This window comes from Macrosteles quadrilineatus, unplaced genomic scaffold (genome assembly GCF_028750875.1).
Source record: "Macrosteles quadrilineatus isolate MER2022 unplaced genomic scaffold, UCM_ALF_1.0 Scaffold_8__2_contigs__length_117827958, whole genome shotgun sequence".
In the NCBI taxonomy this organism is placed as follows: Eukaryota; Metazoa; Arthropoda; class Insecta; order Hemiptera; family Cicadellidae; genus Macrosteles; species Macrosteles quadrilineatus.
The window spans coordinates 12,486,452-12,506,706 of record NW_026542601.1 but is presented as its reverse complement, the minus strand read 5'-3'; the positions used below and the strand labels follow the sequence as shown (position 1 = coordinate 12,506,706).

The window sequence follows — 20,255 nt, the reverse complement described above, 5'->3', positions numbered from 1 at the left end:
TTATGTACAACACATACATGTAAAACTAAGCCTATTTCACAGAAGAGATCACAGTTGTCAATTGAGAATAAATATCATTAAATAGTTTTTATAACAAAGTATGTTACTTAAAATCTATAAAATCAGTAGCACTTAATTGTAATAAATCATTATTGAGGAAGTATATTGTAAAGTTTTAGCTTTATAACTTTAGAGCTGATCGCTGTATCTCAAAAACTACTAACCATAAGAATTAGGAATTGGCATGGAGATTTTAATTAGGCTCTAGGTATGCAATAAGAAGCGTTTTCAAGAAATTTCATCAGGGCTCTACCCAAGTTAATTTATAAAATCTCTATCAATTGCTGTTACTCTTTGTCGTTGATTATTGCATATTTTCTTTCAAATGCAGTCACATGTAATTATTCATTCTAGCTTCTCGTATATATTATTTTCAGTCAAATAATTAAGCCATGCATGTTGAAAATTTATATATGTATGAGACATCAAGAAACTCCCAATGTAAAATGGTTATTGCCGTGTATAAATAATTAAACTCCAGAAAAACAATAGAACATCTTGAATGAACAGCCTACAGTCGGACTAATATTTTATTCCTGTACAACTCAACCATTTAATTAAAAAACAACTTTGTCAACTTAAATTACCTTTGGTACTTACGTATTAAACGGAGGCCACATTTTGTCAGCGCGCTGCGGCGGTTATGTTAGGTTGGGTTATCGTAAATATTATGTGTGTAGGACTTTCCTCGCTTCGTTATGAATCGATACCAGACGAGTTATACTTTCTATTATGATAACCCAACCTAACATAACCGCCGCAGCGCGCTGACAAAATGTGGCCTCCGTTTAATACGTAAGTACCTTACCTTTCATCCAGAACCATTCGAGGCAGACCAGTGATCATGGAAAATGCTTCGTGACGGAAGTCAAACTTTAATGCTGTCGTCAGAATTTCCAGTGTCTTAACAGAGAAGATTGACGGCAAATTCATCAAGCTGATACACTGTGCTTCAAATCTAAACAGACACATTTATCTTCATGATGTGATATAAATGACACTGGAGTAGCATATTTTAAAGGTTAAGGTTGTGAGGTTATGTAATAGCAATCCATTTTGGAGGATTAAATGTTTTACACAAGGTGTAATGTAGGAACAAAAAAAATAGGAACAGGTTTAATGGGCAAAACGAAATGTAGAATAACACTTTTTCCAAAAACACCTTGTTAGCAAGATACCTGCAATTTTTTAAAAAACTTAAAATTACTACCTCTTAAACTATAAGACCTAAAAATATCTTTATGAAATTGTACATACGCTAGTAGCAATAAACTATTGCAAAAAATAACAATTACAATTTTGTCAAATGGCAAAAATTTTAAGTTTTATAAATAAAATTAGGAAAGCTTAAAAATAGCTTTACACATTCATTCCTAGAAATCCATTTACTTTGTTGTTGTTTCATTTCATTTGAAAACAATAAAATTTCATTTGAGTAAAGAAAACAATAAAATCTTCTACTATAAGACATACTTTAACAAATACAAACCCTTTGACAATTTCAGGGTACCAGGCTTGTATTTTGTGGAGACAGGTGATAAATTTGTCGTTTTCCATTCCCTTTCCTGGATTAATGCATTCCACGACCTTGTGAAAAAATTCTAAGTCTTCTCCTTGAAGTTCCCCATCCTTGCTCAACACACTGTAAGAATTACAGAAACATTGAAATGTCATGTTTGTATAGGTGAGGTTTTTTTTTTAAGGGAGAGGAGGGAAAATGCTTTTACGCACACAGGTAGGCTATAGTAGATAAATGCAAACTAATTTTTATATTTTATTTGTTACATTTAACCTAAACATGTTCGAAGGGTTTTTAGTCTTCCATTTTAAGGTAAAAAGAATCAATATGACTATGGACAAAATAGCAAAATTTGGGCATGGAATTTACTGCAAACACAATATGCTAATTGAGTAGACTCTCGCTCATTCGGACTAATGTGACAGACGTCCGGTCCGGATTATGAAAAATCTGGACTATCGAGAGTCGAGCAAATACAGTAATGTATATAGCTGTTTTCTTTCAATTTTGTTCCATGTCCATAGTATTGATAGCCTGGCAAATGCAGTTACACCGGTAATAATTTTTACCGCCGTGTTATCTGAGTTTTTGATTATCCGAGGTAGTCTTGGTCCTGTTTAGCTTGGATAATCGGACTCCTAATGTACTGTGCCACTAAAAATAATATCACGATTGCCGATCCGAACTAGCGGGAGTCCGGACAAGGCCGATTCGGATGAGCGAGAGTACTGTATTAGTATTACCTTCAACTCTCCAAAATACTGTCTAGGATAAATCCGGAGATACGGTAAAAATAATATATGGTTCATATTACTTTTTCTTTTTTTCTGGTTTGTTAGTGTGAAACCTAAATGACACAGGAAAGTCTGTTTACCTTAATATTCTGCCAATCACCGTAGCACAGGGTTCATAGACTTTTTTATCAGCTCTCTGGTGATGGACTAACAGATATTCATAATATCTGGAACAAAATAAAAATCGCAATGATTTTTATAAATACTTAGCTTCTTTTTTTATCATAAGCTATATGAACATATTGCAATTTTAAATCCAACATTTGTACAAAGTTTCTATTTGCGTTCCCCCCTTTATTCTCAACACGACCAAAACCTAGTAGCAATTTGAATTTAGTGAAGATTTTTTTTTATGTGTATAAACTCACGTAGTTTTCCCAGTCTGGTTAAATGGTAGAATATTGTTAACGATGAAGACGTCAGCGAGAGATATGCCGACGTCGACCACTGCACGGCCAGTGGTGGAAGTTGCATCTTCAGATACAGAGGGCCTCAGCAGGTCCAGCAACTCTTGGTAAGGTACTTGCACAATTCTCTTCCACATCGTCACCACAATCCTATATGGACAAACAAGAAGAACAAATTATTACTTTGGCCTCCTAAATTAAAAATGACTACAATGAAACAATCACAAATAGGCCTACTAAAGTTGTGGTTAATCCATTTATTTATTATATGACACTGTATTCAATTCTGATCTGATCGTTCAACAGTTCATGTCATCACAAATAACATAGGTACTAAATACTCTGAAAAAAAGACTTGTTTAGTGTTGTTTGGCTGGGAAATGGATTTAATTATTTGTTATTTCTGGTGTTTTGAGCGATAATTTGATCATTAGATATTGGAGCAATAGTGCTCTGAAACTGGTCTCTTATTAAAAAAATGGAAAGATGACAACGATAAACCGATATAACCATTAGAACTACTCCGCTTCTTAAAATACTTATGAAAGATTATTAAAAATACTGAAACGTTGTAAGATGATAACATTTACATTTGATGAGTCTATTGACAGCAGTCCTGGAGTTCCATATTTGTTCAAGAAAAAAAGCTTTAGATTCCCTCATCAGACGTTAAAACATTACCCTAGTTCATGTAGCTTTCATAAAGTTAGTAATGTTTATAGCAGGAATACCTCACAACTTCTACATTGTATCTTGCAATAATCCCTTGTTCATTATCTGATCTCATGACAAGGATACGTAAAAACTCAGATGCTTTCAACTCATCTTCTATTCTTGAGTCAGGTACAGCAACTGCACGCCAATTGTAAAACATACGAACCTGAAATGTTATAAACCACTTAAATATTGAGTTTACTACAAAAAAGTAATAACCAGTGATATGAATGAATGAATGAATGAATGAATGATTTATTCCGTCAAATTTGCTACAAAGTACAATATTACCTTTTTACTATAATATTAAGTTTACAACATGAAACAATCAAAAACAAAACAAGAAATAACAATGTTGTGAACTTAATGTTGAATTATACTAAAACTAGCAAAACGAACATAATAAACTTATAATTTTGTAGCTAGTTATAATTGAATGGTCTTGTGGAATCAGCAGACATAGGCGAACTCTGCCTGTGCGTCTGCTGGGTTGCATATAATCTTTAATGACCTAAACTTGTTTGATTGAAGATTTAAACGGAGATTGAATAAAAATCGGAAAAAAAAGATTTTTTGAATTTTGCTTGAGGATGAATGATATGTAATGAAATGAAATGACATGAAATGGGTGATAGATAATTACAGTGGGAGCAAATTCAGCTGTGTTGTGTCCATATATATCCATATATTACTCCATATATTACTAATATGCTAGATAAGTAGATAACACTATTATATTTTTAAAAAAAACATTCTCCTCCAACTAATGACTTTTGCGTTGCTCACATTTTCTAAGACAAAATTAGTTTACCATATGGTCCATATGGATATCAATTTTATTTTAAAAATCAACTTAAACTAGTTTTGCAGTTCAAAAAATCCTAAACATATCCAATATCTACGACACAATTAACTCGCTTTAATTAGAATCTGATATGTTCAAACTTTGAATGATTCGGGTGACCGACCACACCCATATGACACTTGCACCACTTTCCCTATAGTGTGAAAAAAAACAAGTCACTAAAAAAAACAAGTCACTACCATTCTGTTTGTTTAAGGCTGTTTGGTAAAAACTCTTTTTATTTTACAGTGATTTAGTTTTTTTCCACTACAGTATTTAAATCATAATGCGAGCGTTTGAAACTCATTAGCTAATTTAATTCATTTTTGTATCAACTTAGATAATTCAGACCTTTTTTACTTTGGACAAGAATCTGGTCTGAGATGTCTGATAGAAAGTGAGTCTTTTCATTGATATGAAATGTTTAAAGAATTCAATATGATCAAAGGTTCATAAACTATACCAAATACTAAACATAAGAAAGGTTATAAACTTCAAATTATACTCACAATGTCATGCACTAAGTAATTCATTTCCACTCCAAAACAGTTATCAATCACACACTGTATGATGGGTGATATCCAGAAGTGAGCGTATTCCTTGAAGTGGCTTTGACAGTTGAGGATAAGCTTGACAATGAAAGCTCGGCAGTTATCAGGTTGGTCGGGAGCAGTTAACGAAGCCCGCAAATGTTCCATCCATTGTGGGGGTTTGGGACGCTGAGTAACAACAAACTGTTACACAAGTCAGGAACGTAATGAATGGCAGTAAAATATATCATCAACCACCAAGTTTAAATCCACAAAAGATTAAAATCCAGTTAAAGTATTAAAGACTAGGATTCAAAGGTAAGCGCGCTATTTCTTTTTTTAAGCCAAACATTTATGGTTACTGAGAGACCTGGTTGGTTACCACTCACTCGTTTCTGTGATAGTAAGGAAAAATATGTATCAAAATTTCAAAAGTGACATTTTAAAATTTTCCTTTCTGACAGAAACTAAGGATTTATGGACCAATAAAAGACGGAGACTCGTGGAGAATAAGAAAAAGTAGGGAGTTGAGGGAATTGTATAGGGAACCAGATATTGTGGGAGTAGTAAAGAGTAGAAGGTTGAGGTGGCTGTGCCATATTCAACGCAGAGGTGAGAGGGAGATGATAAAACAAAACAAAACAAGTGATAAGAGGTACTCAGGAGGGCAGGAGACCATTAGGAAGGCCAAGAATGAGATGGATTGACGAAGTATACAAAGGACCTAAGGTGTATGGGAGCAGACCTGGAGCTGGCAGAGGACAGAGGATCCTGGAGGCACCTGGTTGACAAGGCCAAAGACCGACTTGGTTTTCAATGGCCACAGGAGTAAGTAAGTAAGTAAGTTTCTGAGAGAAACAAATGTCATTTTAGTCTGTAAAAATAAAATTGTTACGATTCATATTAAAAATACTAAGTTGTTAGTTTTATGTCTGCAACTCATTAAATATAAACCAAAATAAATACAAACCTGTTCTTTGGCAGTATTGCTGGGGAATGTCTTGCACAAGTGTTTGATGACGGATATCAACACGCTCATACTCTCGTGGTTGTTGAGGGAGTCTTCCTCCAGTTCTAATCTAACAGTGCTCGGACCACCGTCTTCCTTGTTCTGAAAATTTAGAAATTCAGGGAGCGTTTTCAAGTACAGTTGCAGTTAGTTTATTATCTGATTATTTTATAATTCTTACCTAACTGTCGCTGTAGTGCACTGTAGTGATAAGACCTTTCTACAAGTACTATACAGAATTCTCAGCAGTAATAAAATTTAATCAAATAAATAAAAAATTCTAAATCTTACTGTTAAATATGGTATTAAGAGGTAAAATTGTGAGAAATACCTTTAGATCCTAAAACTGAAGATCCATTAGGGTTTTGGTAGAACAGGAACAAGATGAGCAGAGAAGCGATGGCTCTGGCCAGAGTGACGAGAATCGAAGGACCACAGATGAAAGATGATGTTGAGAAATGACTATTGTTGTGTAGTATGTAATTCTTCACTGATTTAAATTAAAACTCTTCTTCATTAATAAAAAGAAAGCAATTCACTACTCATGAATATTCTGGACTGTACACGAAAATTTACAACACATTTACTTTAAATAAAAATATCTTCTTGGATCCTAGCTTGACACTTGGTACTATAAATTTGGAATCCATATTTAAATGAGAAATGATGAAATAATGCACTTGGAGCGGTAAGAGAGAAAGAGAGATTAAAATATTTAATATGAACTAAACCAAAAGGTAAGCACTGTGTACTGTGAGAGAGGTGAGTCTAAACTGAACTGACTAGTACGAAGTGCTGTAGTGAACTTTGGACAGTGATGTCATCATATCAGCTGTTGTATCCTTTCAATAACTGAACTAAAAACTTGACTTGAATGTTAATACTACTTGATTAATTGTTTATATTTGACTGTATATAGTTCATATGTTATTAAATAAATATTTTATTAAATGTCCTTAGTTGAATTACTAAATATTTAACATACCGGCCCCCCCTGAACCCCTGGGTTCTGAAAACAACACAAAAAATGAGAAAATCAATAAAAAAGGGGGGTGGTAACTCCTCTTCACTATTCCATAGGAAGGACAGACACCTTTGTCACAGGACGAGAGAGGTGTCCACTTGCGGTCTTCAGGTGCACGACCCGTACTATTCCATCAGTACCAGGTGAAACGGAGAGAACTCGTCCAAGCTTCCAGGAGAGTGGAGGCAAGTTGTCTTCATGAATGACAACCAAGTCATTGACTTCAATATTCTTCTTGGGGTTGACCCATTTATTTCTCTCTTGAAGAGTGTACAGATACTCTTTCTGCCAGCGAGCCCAGATATGTTGACTGAACTGTTGGACTAACTGCCAGCGTTTTAATCGGTTGATAGGAATGCTACGCAAGTCAGGTTCAAGAGGTGTCATAAGAGGACCACCTACTAAAAAATGACCTGGTGTCAAAGCTTCTAGGTCCGAGGGATCAGAAGAAAGAGGAGTTATAGGCCTAGAGTTCATCATTCCTTCAATACGGGTGATTAAAGTCGAAAACTCTTCCAGTGACAGGGTCTGTTGTCCAATGACTCTTATTAGGTGAAATTTCACACTTTTGACGGCCCTCTCCCAAAGGCCTCCCTGATGAGGTGCATGTGGAGGTAAGAAGTGAAATTTAATATTGAAATTCTCAGCGTAGCATTGTACTGTGGAATCCTTGATTAAATTTTCAAAGTTGCGTCTGAGTTTTTCGGATGCACCTGTGAAATTTGTAGCATTGTCACAGTGAATATCTGAAACGATTCCTCGTCTGGAGACAAATCTGGTAAGAGCGGCTAAATAGGCATCCGCTGTTAGGTCGGTTACTACTTCTATGTGTACCGCCTTAGTAGAGAAGCAAATAAATATACAAATATAAACCTTGATAGGTTGAACTCGTCTTAGTAGATGTTGCTTCACAAAGAAGTGTCCTGCATAATCTACACCAGATATGGAAAATGGCCTTGAAGGTGTAACTCGATTCATAGGTAATTCCCCCATGAGTGGAGAAGAATGAGGAGGTTTACATCTGAAACATTTTATGCATTTAAAGATCCTAGATCTTATTAAGCTTCTAGCACTGAGAATCCAGTACTTGTTTGCCAGCATAGCCTGAGTTAGAGTTGGACCAGAGTGCAAATATAAGACATGATGGTGGTCAATCAAAATATCAACTAACCTATGACCTTTAGGTAGCAAGACGGGGTGTTTGTGATCTTCAGAGATATCAGCCTTGTTTATTCTTCCCCCTACTCGAATGAGGCCATCTTTATCCAGATAAGGAGCTAGGCGTCTAATGCGTACAGAGCAAGGTTTATTGGATTTCAAACATGAGATTTCTTCAGAAAAATATTCTCGTTGAACCAATTTACAAATCAGGTTATGAGCCTCTTTTATCTCCTGAGAAGTTAAATTCCCAATTTGTTTAACTTTATTTCTGGTGTTATGAATGAAGCGCAGCAGGTATGCGGAAACATGAAGTAGTGTTGTCCAAGATGAGAAGCGAGTGAGGAGAGAAAATGGTTCATCCGGAACAGCAGAGAGAGTGTTAACTGTGAGAATCTTAGTTTCAGGGATAGACTCTTCAGGTAAAGATTTACAGACAGACTTTGGCCAATTTTCTTCAGAGTTACACAACCAGACAGGTCCATTCCACCAAAGTGTGTGGTTAATCAAATCTTGTGGGGCGGTACCCCTTGACCTAACATCCGCTGGATTTTCTAGTGATGAAATATGTTGCCAAAATGAAGGTGGGATGTTTTCCTGTATTTCTGCAACTCGATTTGACACATAAACCTTGAGTCGATAAGAGGGCATGCCAATCCATGAAAGCACGATTGTGGAATCGCACCAAGCTGTGTATGAACTAATCTTGCAGTGAGGTGAGAGAAGTTGTATACAGTAATTTAGGAGCTTAGACATCAGGTGTGCTCCGCAGAGCTCCAAGCGAGGTATGGAAATACGCTTCAGAGGTGCGACTCTTGACTTCGCTATCAGAAGATAAGTCGATATAATTCCTTGTGAATTTACAACTCTCAGGTAAACACAACTACAATATCCTGCTTCACTTGCATCAGAAAAAGCATGTAGCTGAATATCTTTAGCTGAAGAAAGTCCCACGTAGCGAGGTATCTTGAGCATTTCAATATATGGAAGTTCATTGGCGAACTTGTTCCAAACTGATATAACGCTGTCGTCTAGGGGTTCATCCCAATCGAGACCAAGTGTCCATAAGTATTGCATGAAGGATTTGGACCAGAAGGTTACAGGAGTTAACCATCCTGACGGGTCATAGATCTGTGATATCACACTTAAAACAATTCTTTTTGTAGGAGTTTCCTTAATATTTTGAGTTCCTACAGAATAAGAAAAAACATCTTCATTAGGAATCCATTTAAGTCCTAAAACACTATGAACTGGTTGTTCGGGAGCTCGAAAACCAATAGGTTTTTCTTTGTGATCTTCAGGGATCGACTGTAAGAGTAATGGATTATTCGAAGACCATTTTCTTAACTCGAAACCTCCTTTTTTGAGTAACTGAACCACATCATTTTTCAACAAAAGAGCGTTTTCTACGCAATTACTACCCAATAGGGCGTCATCGACATAAATCTGATCCTTTAGAGCAGTTGCGGCTAGAGGATGATTTTTTCCTTCATCAATAATGAGTTGTTGAATGACACGATTTGCCAAGTAGGGCGATGATGTGAGCCCATAAGTGACAGTCGCTAGCTGATAGATTTGAAGAGGCATTTTATCATTCTCTCTCCAGAAAATAAGTTGAAATATCTGATCAGATTCCTTTACAAGGACTTGTCGAAACATCTGCTTGATGTCGCATGAAAAAACAACCGCATGTCGGCGAAAGTTGAGAATGATGTCACATATGTTGTTGTGGAGTTTTGGTCCTTGATGAAGAATACTGTTGAGAGACAGAGATGTTGATGTAGGTGCTGATGCGTTGAATACTACCCTTAATTTTCCATCTTTAAAAATTCCATGATGTGGAAGGTAGTAATGAGGATTATTTTTAAGACGTGGTGACTGACAGAGTGTCATATGTCCCGAAGACAAGTAATCTCTCATAAAATCAACATAAGTTTCCTTGAAATCAGGATTAGAACGAAATTTATTCTCCAGAGACCAGAATAGGGATTTTGCCATTTTGCTCGAGTTGCCTAATGTTGACGGATCGTCTGAGAAAGGCAAAGAGACAATATATCTTCCTTCAGGAGTGCGAGAGTGCGTAGATACAAAATGTTTTTCACATTTTTCTTCGGCTAAGGATTGCTTGCTTGTAAGAGGGGGTTCCTCTACAGCCCAAAACTGTTGGATAGAGGTGTGAAGATCCAAACTATTGGTGGTTAAGAGTGTGACTAATCCATGAAATGAATTTTTGCAAGTTGAGGCAACAGGGGTCGATCCTAAGAGCGCATATCCAAAAATGGTGTCAATTGCTACAGGCATATTCTCACCAAGTGACAAAAACTGGCCTTTCACAGAGGAGGCAAAAAGGTCAGCTCCAATTAGAACATCAATAGGAGCGGGTTTATCAAAAGTAGGATCGGCTAACATTAAATGTTGCATCTGTGAGCGAACTTCAGGAGTGATCTTAGCTCGAGGTAAATCTGGAGTGATATTATCCAAAATGAAGACAGGGTGAGAGCTTGCCAATACATATCCACTAAGGGACTGGAGAGTGACATGAGTTAACCCTTTTGTTTTCACCTGAGCAGACGAGATGCCATTAATAAGCGTTTTATTAGCATGAGAGCGCTTAATCCCTAAAGACTGAGCACATCTTTGAGTAATGAAGGTAGACTGAGCAGCAGAATCTAAAACTCCCCTACAAACTAGGGTCTTACCTTCGCTTGATTTTACCACAATTAAAGCAGTGGCAAGAAGAACTGTGTTCTCTGTATTTGTCAAACCAACAAAACCAGATTCATTTTTATTTGAGTCAGAACTTGGAGCTCGTTTGTCTGTGTTACCTTTAGACACATTAGGAGAGGGATTATTTTCAGAATCCATAAAATGCAAAAGAGAGTGATGTTTTCTTTTACACGTAGAACATGTACGCCATGAATTGCATTCCTTTACCTTATGCTTATCGCCAAGACAGTTGGTGCACAAATTTTTGCCTTTAACAAAATTATACATTTCTTGTGAAGTCAATTTAAGAAAACCTTTGCATTGATAGATTTTGTGATCTGCACCTGCGCAAAATGTACAAACAGTGCGAGGAGTTGCAATAAGCGCCGATTTATTTGAGCGCTGAGGGGGTTTTACTTGAGTGTGGTGGCCTAAGGTACCCTTAAGAGATGATCCCACATTAGTAAGATTAGCTGCTTCAAGATTTACACAGTGAGACTCAATGTACTTGGTTAACTCATCTAACTTAGGAGTTACAGAGTTATCACTTCGACTCTGTTCAAAATGATGGCGAAAATCAGAATCAAATTTTCTTAACAAGTGAGAGGTCAAAATTAAATTTTCCTGAGAAATTTCTTCATCTAGAGCTTTAAGTGCTTCAATGTTTTCATTTAAAACAGACAAAAACCTTCTAAGTTGCTTCACTGAGGGATTGTGAAGAACTGGTAAGTCTAACACATTGTTGACATGAAGAGAGATTAGTAATCTTGTATTCTGATACCTTTTAAGTAGAGATTCCCATGCAATAAAATAATTAGCATTAGTCATAGGGATGTTTTTAACAACTGAAAGTGCCTCTCCCTCAAGACAGCTTAACAAATAACTCATTTTTTCAACACCAGAAATACTATCATTTTTATGAATAGTATTTTCAAACAAATTTTTGAACGCCATCCACTTTTCATGTTGACCTGAGAAGGTACCAAGTTGAAGTTTAGGAAGCTGTACACTAACCTTAGTTGTAGCTACTTGGCTGATAGCTGCATTGGAATCATCCAGGTTTGGCTGGCTCGACTGGTTAGAGCTTGGGGAAGGTATCAAGTTCACACACAAAGAGTGAATAGACACATAGAGATCACTTATTTCATCTTGTAATGTTGAAATTGTAGTGATATTTTCACTTTCATCTAATTCCTCAGGTAAAGGCACAGTGCCGAACAACTTATTCACTAATTTGTCAAAATCATTATTTTTGGCTGTAGCGGTGGAATCCAAAAGAGTGAGCTTTGTTATAAGTTGAGGAGTGATAGGTTCCTTTTCGATAGCAAGCACTTTTGCTTCAATTGACTTAAGCCTGGCTAGCACAAGCTCAGATTGCTTCACAAAAGTTGAGAACCTCATTTTGAATAAGTCTTAAATTCAATAAAATTCCAAAATAAAAATAAATGCAGATTAAAATAAGTTTATAATGAGCAAAACTTATTTAAAGACAGCCAGGATTCGTTGTATTAAATATTAATATTAGTCAACTTGAAATCAGAGAGAAATATTCAGCCATAGTATAGGCCTATAAAAAGTTTAAGTCCCAGAAAATATCTACCTGCAATTATTTCCAGATAATAAATTTGAAATTCAATAAAACATGTTATTTCAAATACAAACTGTATTAAATGTTCAATCCGTATTAATAAACATTCTTCTGTCACTTTAATTTAAAAGTGTAAGCAAACAATTGAGGTTATGAAAACATAAACAAAGTCTTGCATAATGACATTTAAGTTTTCGTTTCTATCCATCAGCAGCGCTAGTGTTGATCAGCTGTGAAGTTGGTATGACTTCCATGATTTTCTGAATATTCAGCAACAAGAGAGAAACTTGTTTCACATTACAGGGGGGAGAGAGGGGGGCAGACAGGATGCAGCCCGATAATGCACAATAGAGAATAGACAAACTATGCATGAAAATACAGGAGTTGTAGACAGTACAGTCTGAGAACAAAATTTTCTGTCTGGAACAACAAAACTTTATGTGTTATTTCACAAATTACTGCAACAATTTAATAAATTGATAATAATGTGATCAAAAATATTTAATCCTCTTGTTAATGATACTTAATGTTGATGACAGATTTATTCAATTAATTTATTCAGTTCAAATAAATACAAAACTTAATAGTCACAGTAGATTATTTTCCATAGGCTGGGAAACTTCCGGCTCGAAGGACCATGTTAAATATGGTATTAAGAGGTAAAATTGTGAGAAATACCTTTAGATCCTAAAACTGAAGATCCATTAGGGTTTTGGTAGAACAGGAACAAGATGAGCAGAGAAGCGATGGCTCTGGCCAGAGTGACGAGAATCGAAGGACCACAGATGAAAGATGATGTTGAGAAATGACTATTGTTGTGTAGTATGTAATTCTTCACTGATTTAAATTAAAACTCTTCTTCATTAATAAAAAGAAAGCAATTCACTACTCATGAATATTCTGGACTGTACACGAAAATTTACAACACATTTACTTTAAATAAAAATATCTTCTTGGATCCTAGCTTGACACTTGGTACTATAAATTTGGAATCCATATTTAAATGAGAAATGATGAAATAATGCACTTGGAGCGGTAAGAGAGAAAGAGAGATTAAAATATTTAATATGAACTAAACCAAAAGGTAAGCACTGTGTACTGTGAGAGAGGTGAGTCTAAACTGAACTGACTAGTACGAAGTGCTGTAGTGAACTTTGGACAGTGATGTCATCATATCAGCTGTTGTATCCTTTCAATAACTGAACTAAAAACTTGACTTGAATGTTAATACTACTTGATTAATTGTTTATATTTGACTGTATATAGTTCATATGTTATTAAATAAATATTTTATTAAATGTCCTTAGTTGAATTACTAAATATTTAACACTTACTTCAAGAATTTATATAAGCCGTACGGATAGCAGTTACGACTAAATAAGGATTATATTTTTTTTTTCACCACCATAATTATCCTAAAGCCAACTGGCAAAGCCCCTAAACTACACGTCTGGTTTCTTTATACATTATTATTAGTTCCAAGGTGGTTTTTAAATGTGTCAAACAACATTTCAACATTTTTTAATGTTGCGAGACATGTGCCTCACCATACTGCAAACATATGGATCAGGATTATGCTCTGGGGCATGTACCTGCAGTCCTGCACAAATGCCTCACAATTAAAATTTCAGGCACATGGAGACGAAAATATGGTAATAATTTGAAACCTTCCTTTCCCATTATCTGTTGCAGCTTACATGTGTTTACTTACATTTTGTGTAACTATACCATTTACGCCATTCATTTAGAAATTTAAAAAAAACTAAAAAAAGTGTGACTGATGTGACTGTGACTTTCTACATTCTACAAGTTGATGATTTACCATAACTTCCTTCATTCTGTCCTCATTGCGCACATTATACATGGAGAAGTCAAAGCAAGTGATGTCTTCTTGCAGGGATGAGCTGAATAGTGACTGAGAGGGAAGATAAACAACATGATTCTGATTAGAACCTTCCTCTCCAATTGACGCAAGGCTGCGCATCTGCACCAGCTGTTTCTTGATCTTCGGGTACTGAACAGAAATATACATGAGTTTGGTTGAAATATAATGATTGGAAAGCTTAAAACAGAGTGTTAGAGCTACCTAACAAACATAACATTCCCTAAGTTAATCTTTTTACTTGAGTGATAAATTAAAGATTTTGAATAAAATTTCCATTTTGATGCTTTCATGGTAATAGTACATTTGATTTGAAATTGTCTTAAATTATCTATACGTTATTGTTATTGTATAAATTTAAGTAGCTAATTTTCCCTCTAAACCTAAATTTACTACAAATCTGAAATCTCAATATATATTTTATGAAAAAGCCGTTAAATTAATTTAATTTATTTTAAAATGTTGATTAAATATTACAAGACACTGCCCTCTAATATCCCAGTATTATTAACAAATTAAAGGTATTAGTAATTTAAAAACTTTACTATAATAGACAGTAAAACGTTCACGGTGAAACTAATGGTCCAATGAAAGTGGTTTATATATTGTCAAATTCTTACAAAATCACAGCTGCTAATCACATTAGTTGTCTTAAAATTGTTAATTTTACTCGTAATAAAGGTCAGTTAAGTTAGAAAATTACCAATAACCTTAATACTATGAAGAATTACAAATGAACTCCATATTAGTACCAACCTATTTCTTACAGAATAAAAAAGACTTACATCATTGAAAGCAATCGGGAAACAGTATTTGGGCTTGACAGGAATGATATTACGCCAAATAGCCTTCCCAGGCTCTTCTTTGAAGAGAAAAACGTTGAAGTGTTTCACCTCTAGGTTGGTATTGCTGACAAATAATGCCAGGGCATTGTAAGCAGCACACTGATAGCGACGAAACAGTTCCTGTAGCTCTTCATTACATAATCTAGACGTTCGCACAAAATATAGCCTGAAATGATACGTAGAGTTTTAAAAATGGCTTCGTTTGGATACAAACTTTTTAAGTTTAATGACAAAAAAGCTAGGCTACAAAAGTTGTACTTTAAAAAAATTTTCAAAAATAAAAGTTAAGATTTATGTGATTTTTCAATAATAAAACAAAATGTAATCTTATCAAAATAGTAGCTTAGTTATTAGTTATTTTTGTAACTAGTGTGCGAAGTGGCAGTTTGCACTCGTGTTACACATTATATTTTTCCTACAGTTACTATAAATCATATAAATAATTAGTCTTTCAAACACTATACAACACGTTTTTAGGTTAGGTTAAATCCAAGCGTTGAACGAAATGGGAAACGCTGCACCAGCCGGTTGTAGTTGTAGTATCTTTAAGTGTTGCCAACTTATTTTCAAGCGTACACGTATTACGTGCCTAATAGAAGCACACTGTTTTGTGCTGTTTGGTTGGAATACTGGAGTGCAGCAAAAATAAATGAGTGTGGCAAAAGTAAGTAAATACATCAAATAGCTACTCATGCCATAACCAGTGCAAGGAAGCCCACCTTGTCAAGTAACTGTTGGAAAAAAATGTTTATTGCTCTAATTAGTAATTACTTTGATTGGAAAATCTTTGTTTACGTTAGCTATTATAGAAAAATTACTAAAGGCTTTGATTCAGGTTTATAGGCATTTAATACTGTAGTAGCATGAAAACAAAATCTATAAATAAGGTGTCTCACACTATTCTACACTCACTTAGCACTCATTTTCATCATTGGATTTAATATTTAAAATAAAATAAAAATTATAAAAATAAATCCGATACATTATATGGGTGTTTTATGTATGATTGATTTTTATGATAACCAAGACTTAATTTACTCAATCACAAACAAAAATGTTAACTAACTACCTGCCAGTGAATTTGGAGAGCTTCTCCTTAGCAGCCTTGGTCACTGGGTGATTCTCATCCTCTAGTTCTATTTTGGTAATACGGTTGAAGAGAGGTTCCAACAACTGACAAGCTCCTATTTTGCTTGCAAGTTGCTGCTTACTCTGTGGATTTGATTGAGGCAAGTGTAAAATGACAATAATACTATTGCAGTAGTACACTACACTCCTTTCACAAAATTTAGGCGGTTTGAGGGGAAGTTACCTTAATACATTTTTACCTAATGTATGTTGCAGCTGATTGACGGTTTGAATAAATGTTTGTTTTATATCAGCTGTTGAGCTTTTGTTTTAAAGGTAGGTTCAAGTGGAGGAGGTAGATTTCTTCCCCTAAAACAGCCTAAATCTTTTAATGGAATATATTTCATGGTACAACTAAACGTGTAGTTTTAGTGTGTGAACCATTGATTGTATTGATATTTTTCAATGTTCTGGTTATCATTGTAAACAGATGATCTATATACTACTTATATTTTTATGTACAGCCTAAGTAAAAAGGATTTTTTTAATTTAGTGGTGTTTGTTACAAATATTGACTCAATAGGGTTCTTTATGTTTACACTTTAAAAAATCTATGCCCTGTGGCAAGATGTTCTACTATCTACACTAGAGGTGTACAAGAGCCTCAATCTTCGAGCCGTGTCTGGCCTCCAAGCTCGAGAGATCGAACACGAAGTATAGAATAGAGCTTGAGTTGAGCTTTTACGATCAAATCGTATAATGCGACTGCAAGTTCGCGTGATAGAACAATTCACGATAACGGAAGACTATGAGGACAACCATGGCCGCTGGAGACAATAAAAATGTCTCTAAACCGTAGGAGTTGTTCACGCTTTTGCCACGATCTCGGAAGACTATGATGACGTTTCCTTGACCGTAATAATAGGATACCAATTGGATAGGAGACCATGATAATGTCTACAAACAGCAGGAAATGTTGACGATTTTGCCACGATCGCAGAAAACGTTTTTTTTTTTACTGCGGTAGATGAGACGACGATAATGTCTACAAACCGCAGGAGATGTCCCCGATTTTCCCAAGATCGTGGAAAACTGTGTCAACGTTTCCGTGACTGCGGGAGTTATTATTATTCAGAAATCTCTTTTTTAACTCTTAAAAGTATTTACTTTACTATCTACTTATTCTAACTGTCACGAAACTCATTGATGAAATTGGTAAAAAAAGTTTGTTTACCAATATTGGAATAAGCACAGAGGGAGAAATATTGCTAACATTTTGATAATTCAAGTATAAACTAAGACATATAATTTATGTACTTTCTAATTAATTGTTACAAATAAACTTACTTTCCATGTGTTATCACTCTGTGTCCTCAGTTTTTCATTTGCGACATCCATAATATTTGTAATTGTGTCAGCATAGAACTGTGTGACAACTGTCTTTGATGCATGGCACAACAGAGTTATCAGAATCCTAGTGACAAATAATAGTTCGATAAACATCTAATTTTTACAAATGACCTTGTAAAATGTAATTTAAAATTAAAATACAGCCAATAGATTCAATAATCATGTTATTTCCAAAGACTTCATTTTACAACTGATAATTTTGAAGGAATCTCGAATCACATTACTACACCATAAAAACATGAGTTTTCAAAAATGAAGACATTTTATTATAAAAAGTTACCTCGACATGAGGCCCAATCTGTACTCCACATCTTTAGTCTCATCCATGAACTTATTGTAGACTGTTTTCAATGCTTCCATTTGTACATCATCTTTATGCCTGTAACAAGTTTACAAATTAGCCATGAATTTAAATTACCTATTTTATAGATAATATAGATATCCATCCATCATTATTTACGAGAGAGCCTACACATGGCTTTTTCTTCCTTTAAATTAATGGTTGTGTTAGGAAAAATACATCAATGAGAAAATTTGCAACTTATTTAAGTATAATAAAGAAAACGCCAATGGGTCAGAGACAGCTACATTAATACAACAGAAACATGGTCGTTGCACAAACCTGTAGGATTCTGTATAAAGCTATCTTCATAGTTTACTTGGAACTGGATAAGACTGCATGAATAATAATACTGAGTTTTAATAGAACAGATGTTATAAACAGCTGTTACGATTATTGAACCTAGAGTGCAATGAATAAAACTAGAAATCCAAGTTAAATTGTAACCAGTTTAAGAATTTTAAAAAAAATCAACGTAGATTAACTGAGCCATTGAACCTTCGATTCAGAGCACTTTTTAAGAATTATATTAATGTTTTTAGTTAAATACAACAACTTTTAACTATCCATTCCAAACTCAAAAGACGAACATTTATAGTAAACTAAAGCATGCTTTATGTCCTATCAACTACCGGTATCAAATTAACTAAAACTAATAACAAAAATAAAATTTTTTGTCTTTCACTCTATAAAGTGGCTCATTCAACTGGGCTTTTTTTAGTAAAATTTTGCTACAGGTTGTCCATATAGATTCACTTCAGTATCCAAAATTGTTTAGATAATACTGCTGTCGAAATAAGGTGTAATAAACATCCGTATCTGATTTGTACTAAAATATCTCCATATGGTTTCATCTAGTGTGCAAGCTACAATCTGACTATTAACTAGACATTCGATTCCCATGTTAGAGTTGTTGCCAGTTTTTAAATCAAAATCATTGTAGTTTATGTGAGCCTCCAACAGATTGTGCTGATTTAAATCACTAATTTCTGTTGAATACACAAACCTTTTCACAAAGTCTAACTAATGGAATGACTTATGGTGAGATATATTAACTTTTTATGAGACATCAACTTAGTCAGAAACAATAAATAAGGTAGAAAACATAATTTTAGACCCTAGTGCATTAAGAATAAGAATATGTTTATTGTCTTTCGGGCTACATAAGCATTGACAAAGTCATATATTCAGCAGAAATGCCAAGTCACTATTTTAAGTTGACTAGTCATCTGTGACTAGCTCACATAACTATGTCCTCTTTCAGAAAAAATTGGCTACAACTGTTCCATATAGATGGGATGTCTACTTCAGTATCCAATAGACAATGGAAATCATACAAAAACAAACACAAACTTTGTCACAAAGTCGATCAACGCAGTTTGCACAGCGTCTGAGCAGTAGTGGTCCTTGTCAGCCGCAGACGCACAGACTACCCGCAGCACAGGTATGCTGCCCGCAGCCACGAGTGTGTGCAGCAACGCAGTGTACACTGACACATAAGTGGTCCGCTCGAAACTGCCAGATCTTAGTTCTCCAGTACATACGGGGAACTGCTTTTCCAGACAGTTCAGCACCTCCCTACAACCCCACAAACAAGTGGAAATTAAGTAAAAATATAAACTCATACTGCTCACAAAAACCGAAAATATAAGAAAAAGACTGAGAAGTGGTGATCAATTGCAATTGGACACTCATCATGTGTAAGTCTTAAAAACCCTAATGTATTGATTGACTACTGTGCCTTCAAACAAAAAGTAAACTTTTCACAACTAACTAACAATTAAAATGCTTGACATAACATCTAGCAAGACCAAACTGATTATATTACTATGAGAAATCGCCATCTTCTTGATAATAACTTAATAACTGAACTATAAATTAGAGTTAAAAGTTTTTTTATTGATTTCCAATAACTGCATATCAAATGGTTTTATTGCATTAGTTAAGTTAAGGCATAGATTATACATACTCGATTTGTTAGATTTGTCATCCTTACGGATCAACTGAAGACCATTTTATTGTTAGTTCTGTCCGGTTCCGCTGGGATCTTCTTTAAGTTTACAATTTTTTTTCTTGCTATTTCGGTCATTAAAAGCCTCTTTCAGCCAAATAAAAAGATCTAATCATAAACAACAACTCATTCCCTAGTTATATAACCAAACAGTGAACCCCAAAATTGTAGACAAGATTTTGTTGAAACTAATGTCCAATGTCGCCAACATGAACTAGACATGAAAAACAAGCTTCAGGTTCTATAATGCGATGAGAAGTCTGCTAGTGTTGATTAGTCTATGGTTAACGTTAGACAAACTAACATAAGCTCACAAAAAGCAAAAATAACAAATTTATTTACAAGC

General features: G+C 34.8%; 1 protein-coding gene across 3 annotated transcripts in view; it reads right to left on the bottom strand.

Moving 5' to 3' along the window:
* The window catches only part of LOC128999651 (DNA-dependent protein kinase catalytic subunit-like), a 42,835-nt gene extending 28,474 nt beyond the window's left edge, over positions 1-14,361 (bottom strand). For all 3 annotated transcript variants that reach the window (XM_054426266.1, XM_054426265.1, XM_054426267.1), the window contains exons 1-8: positions 14,176-14,361; positions 5,839-5,979; positions 4,848-5,057; positions 3,512-3,660; positions 2,742-2,930; positions 2,454-2,540; positions 1,550-1,702; positions 869-1,018 (exon numbers count right to left, since the gene is read on the bottom strand). In XM_054426266.1, coding sequence (XP_054282241.1) covers positions 869-1,018; positions 1,550-1,702; positions 2,454-2,540; positions 2,742-2,930; positions 3,512-3,660; positions 4,848-5,057; positions 5,839-5,979; positions 14,176-14,337 — 1,241 coding nt within the window. In that variant the 5' untranslated portion in view covers positions 14,338-14,361. The remainder of the gene's footprint in view (positions 1-868; positions 1,019-1,549; positions 1,703-2,453; positions 2,541-2,741; positions 2,931-3,511; positions 3,661-4,847; positions 5,058-5,838; positions 5,980-14,175) is intronic.
* Positions 14,362-20,255: the final 5,894 nt, after the last annotated feature.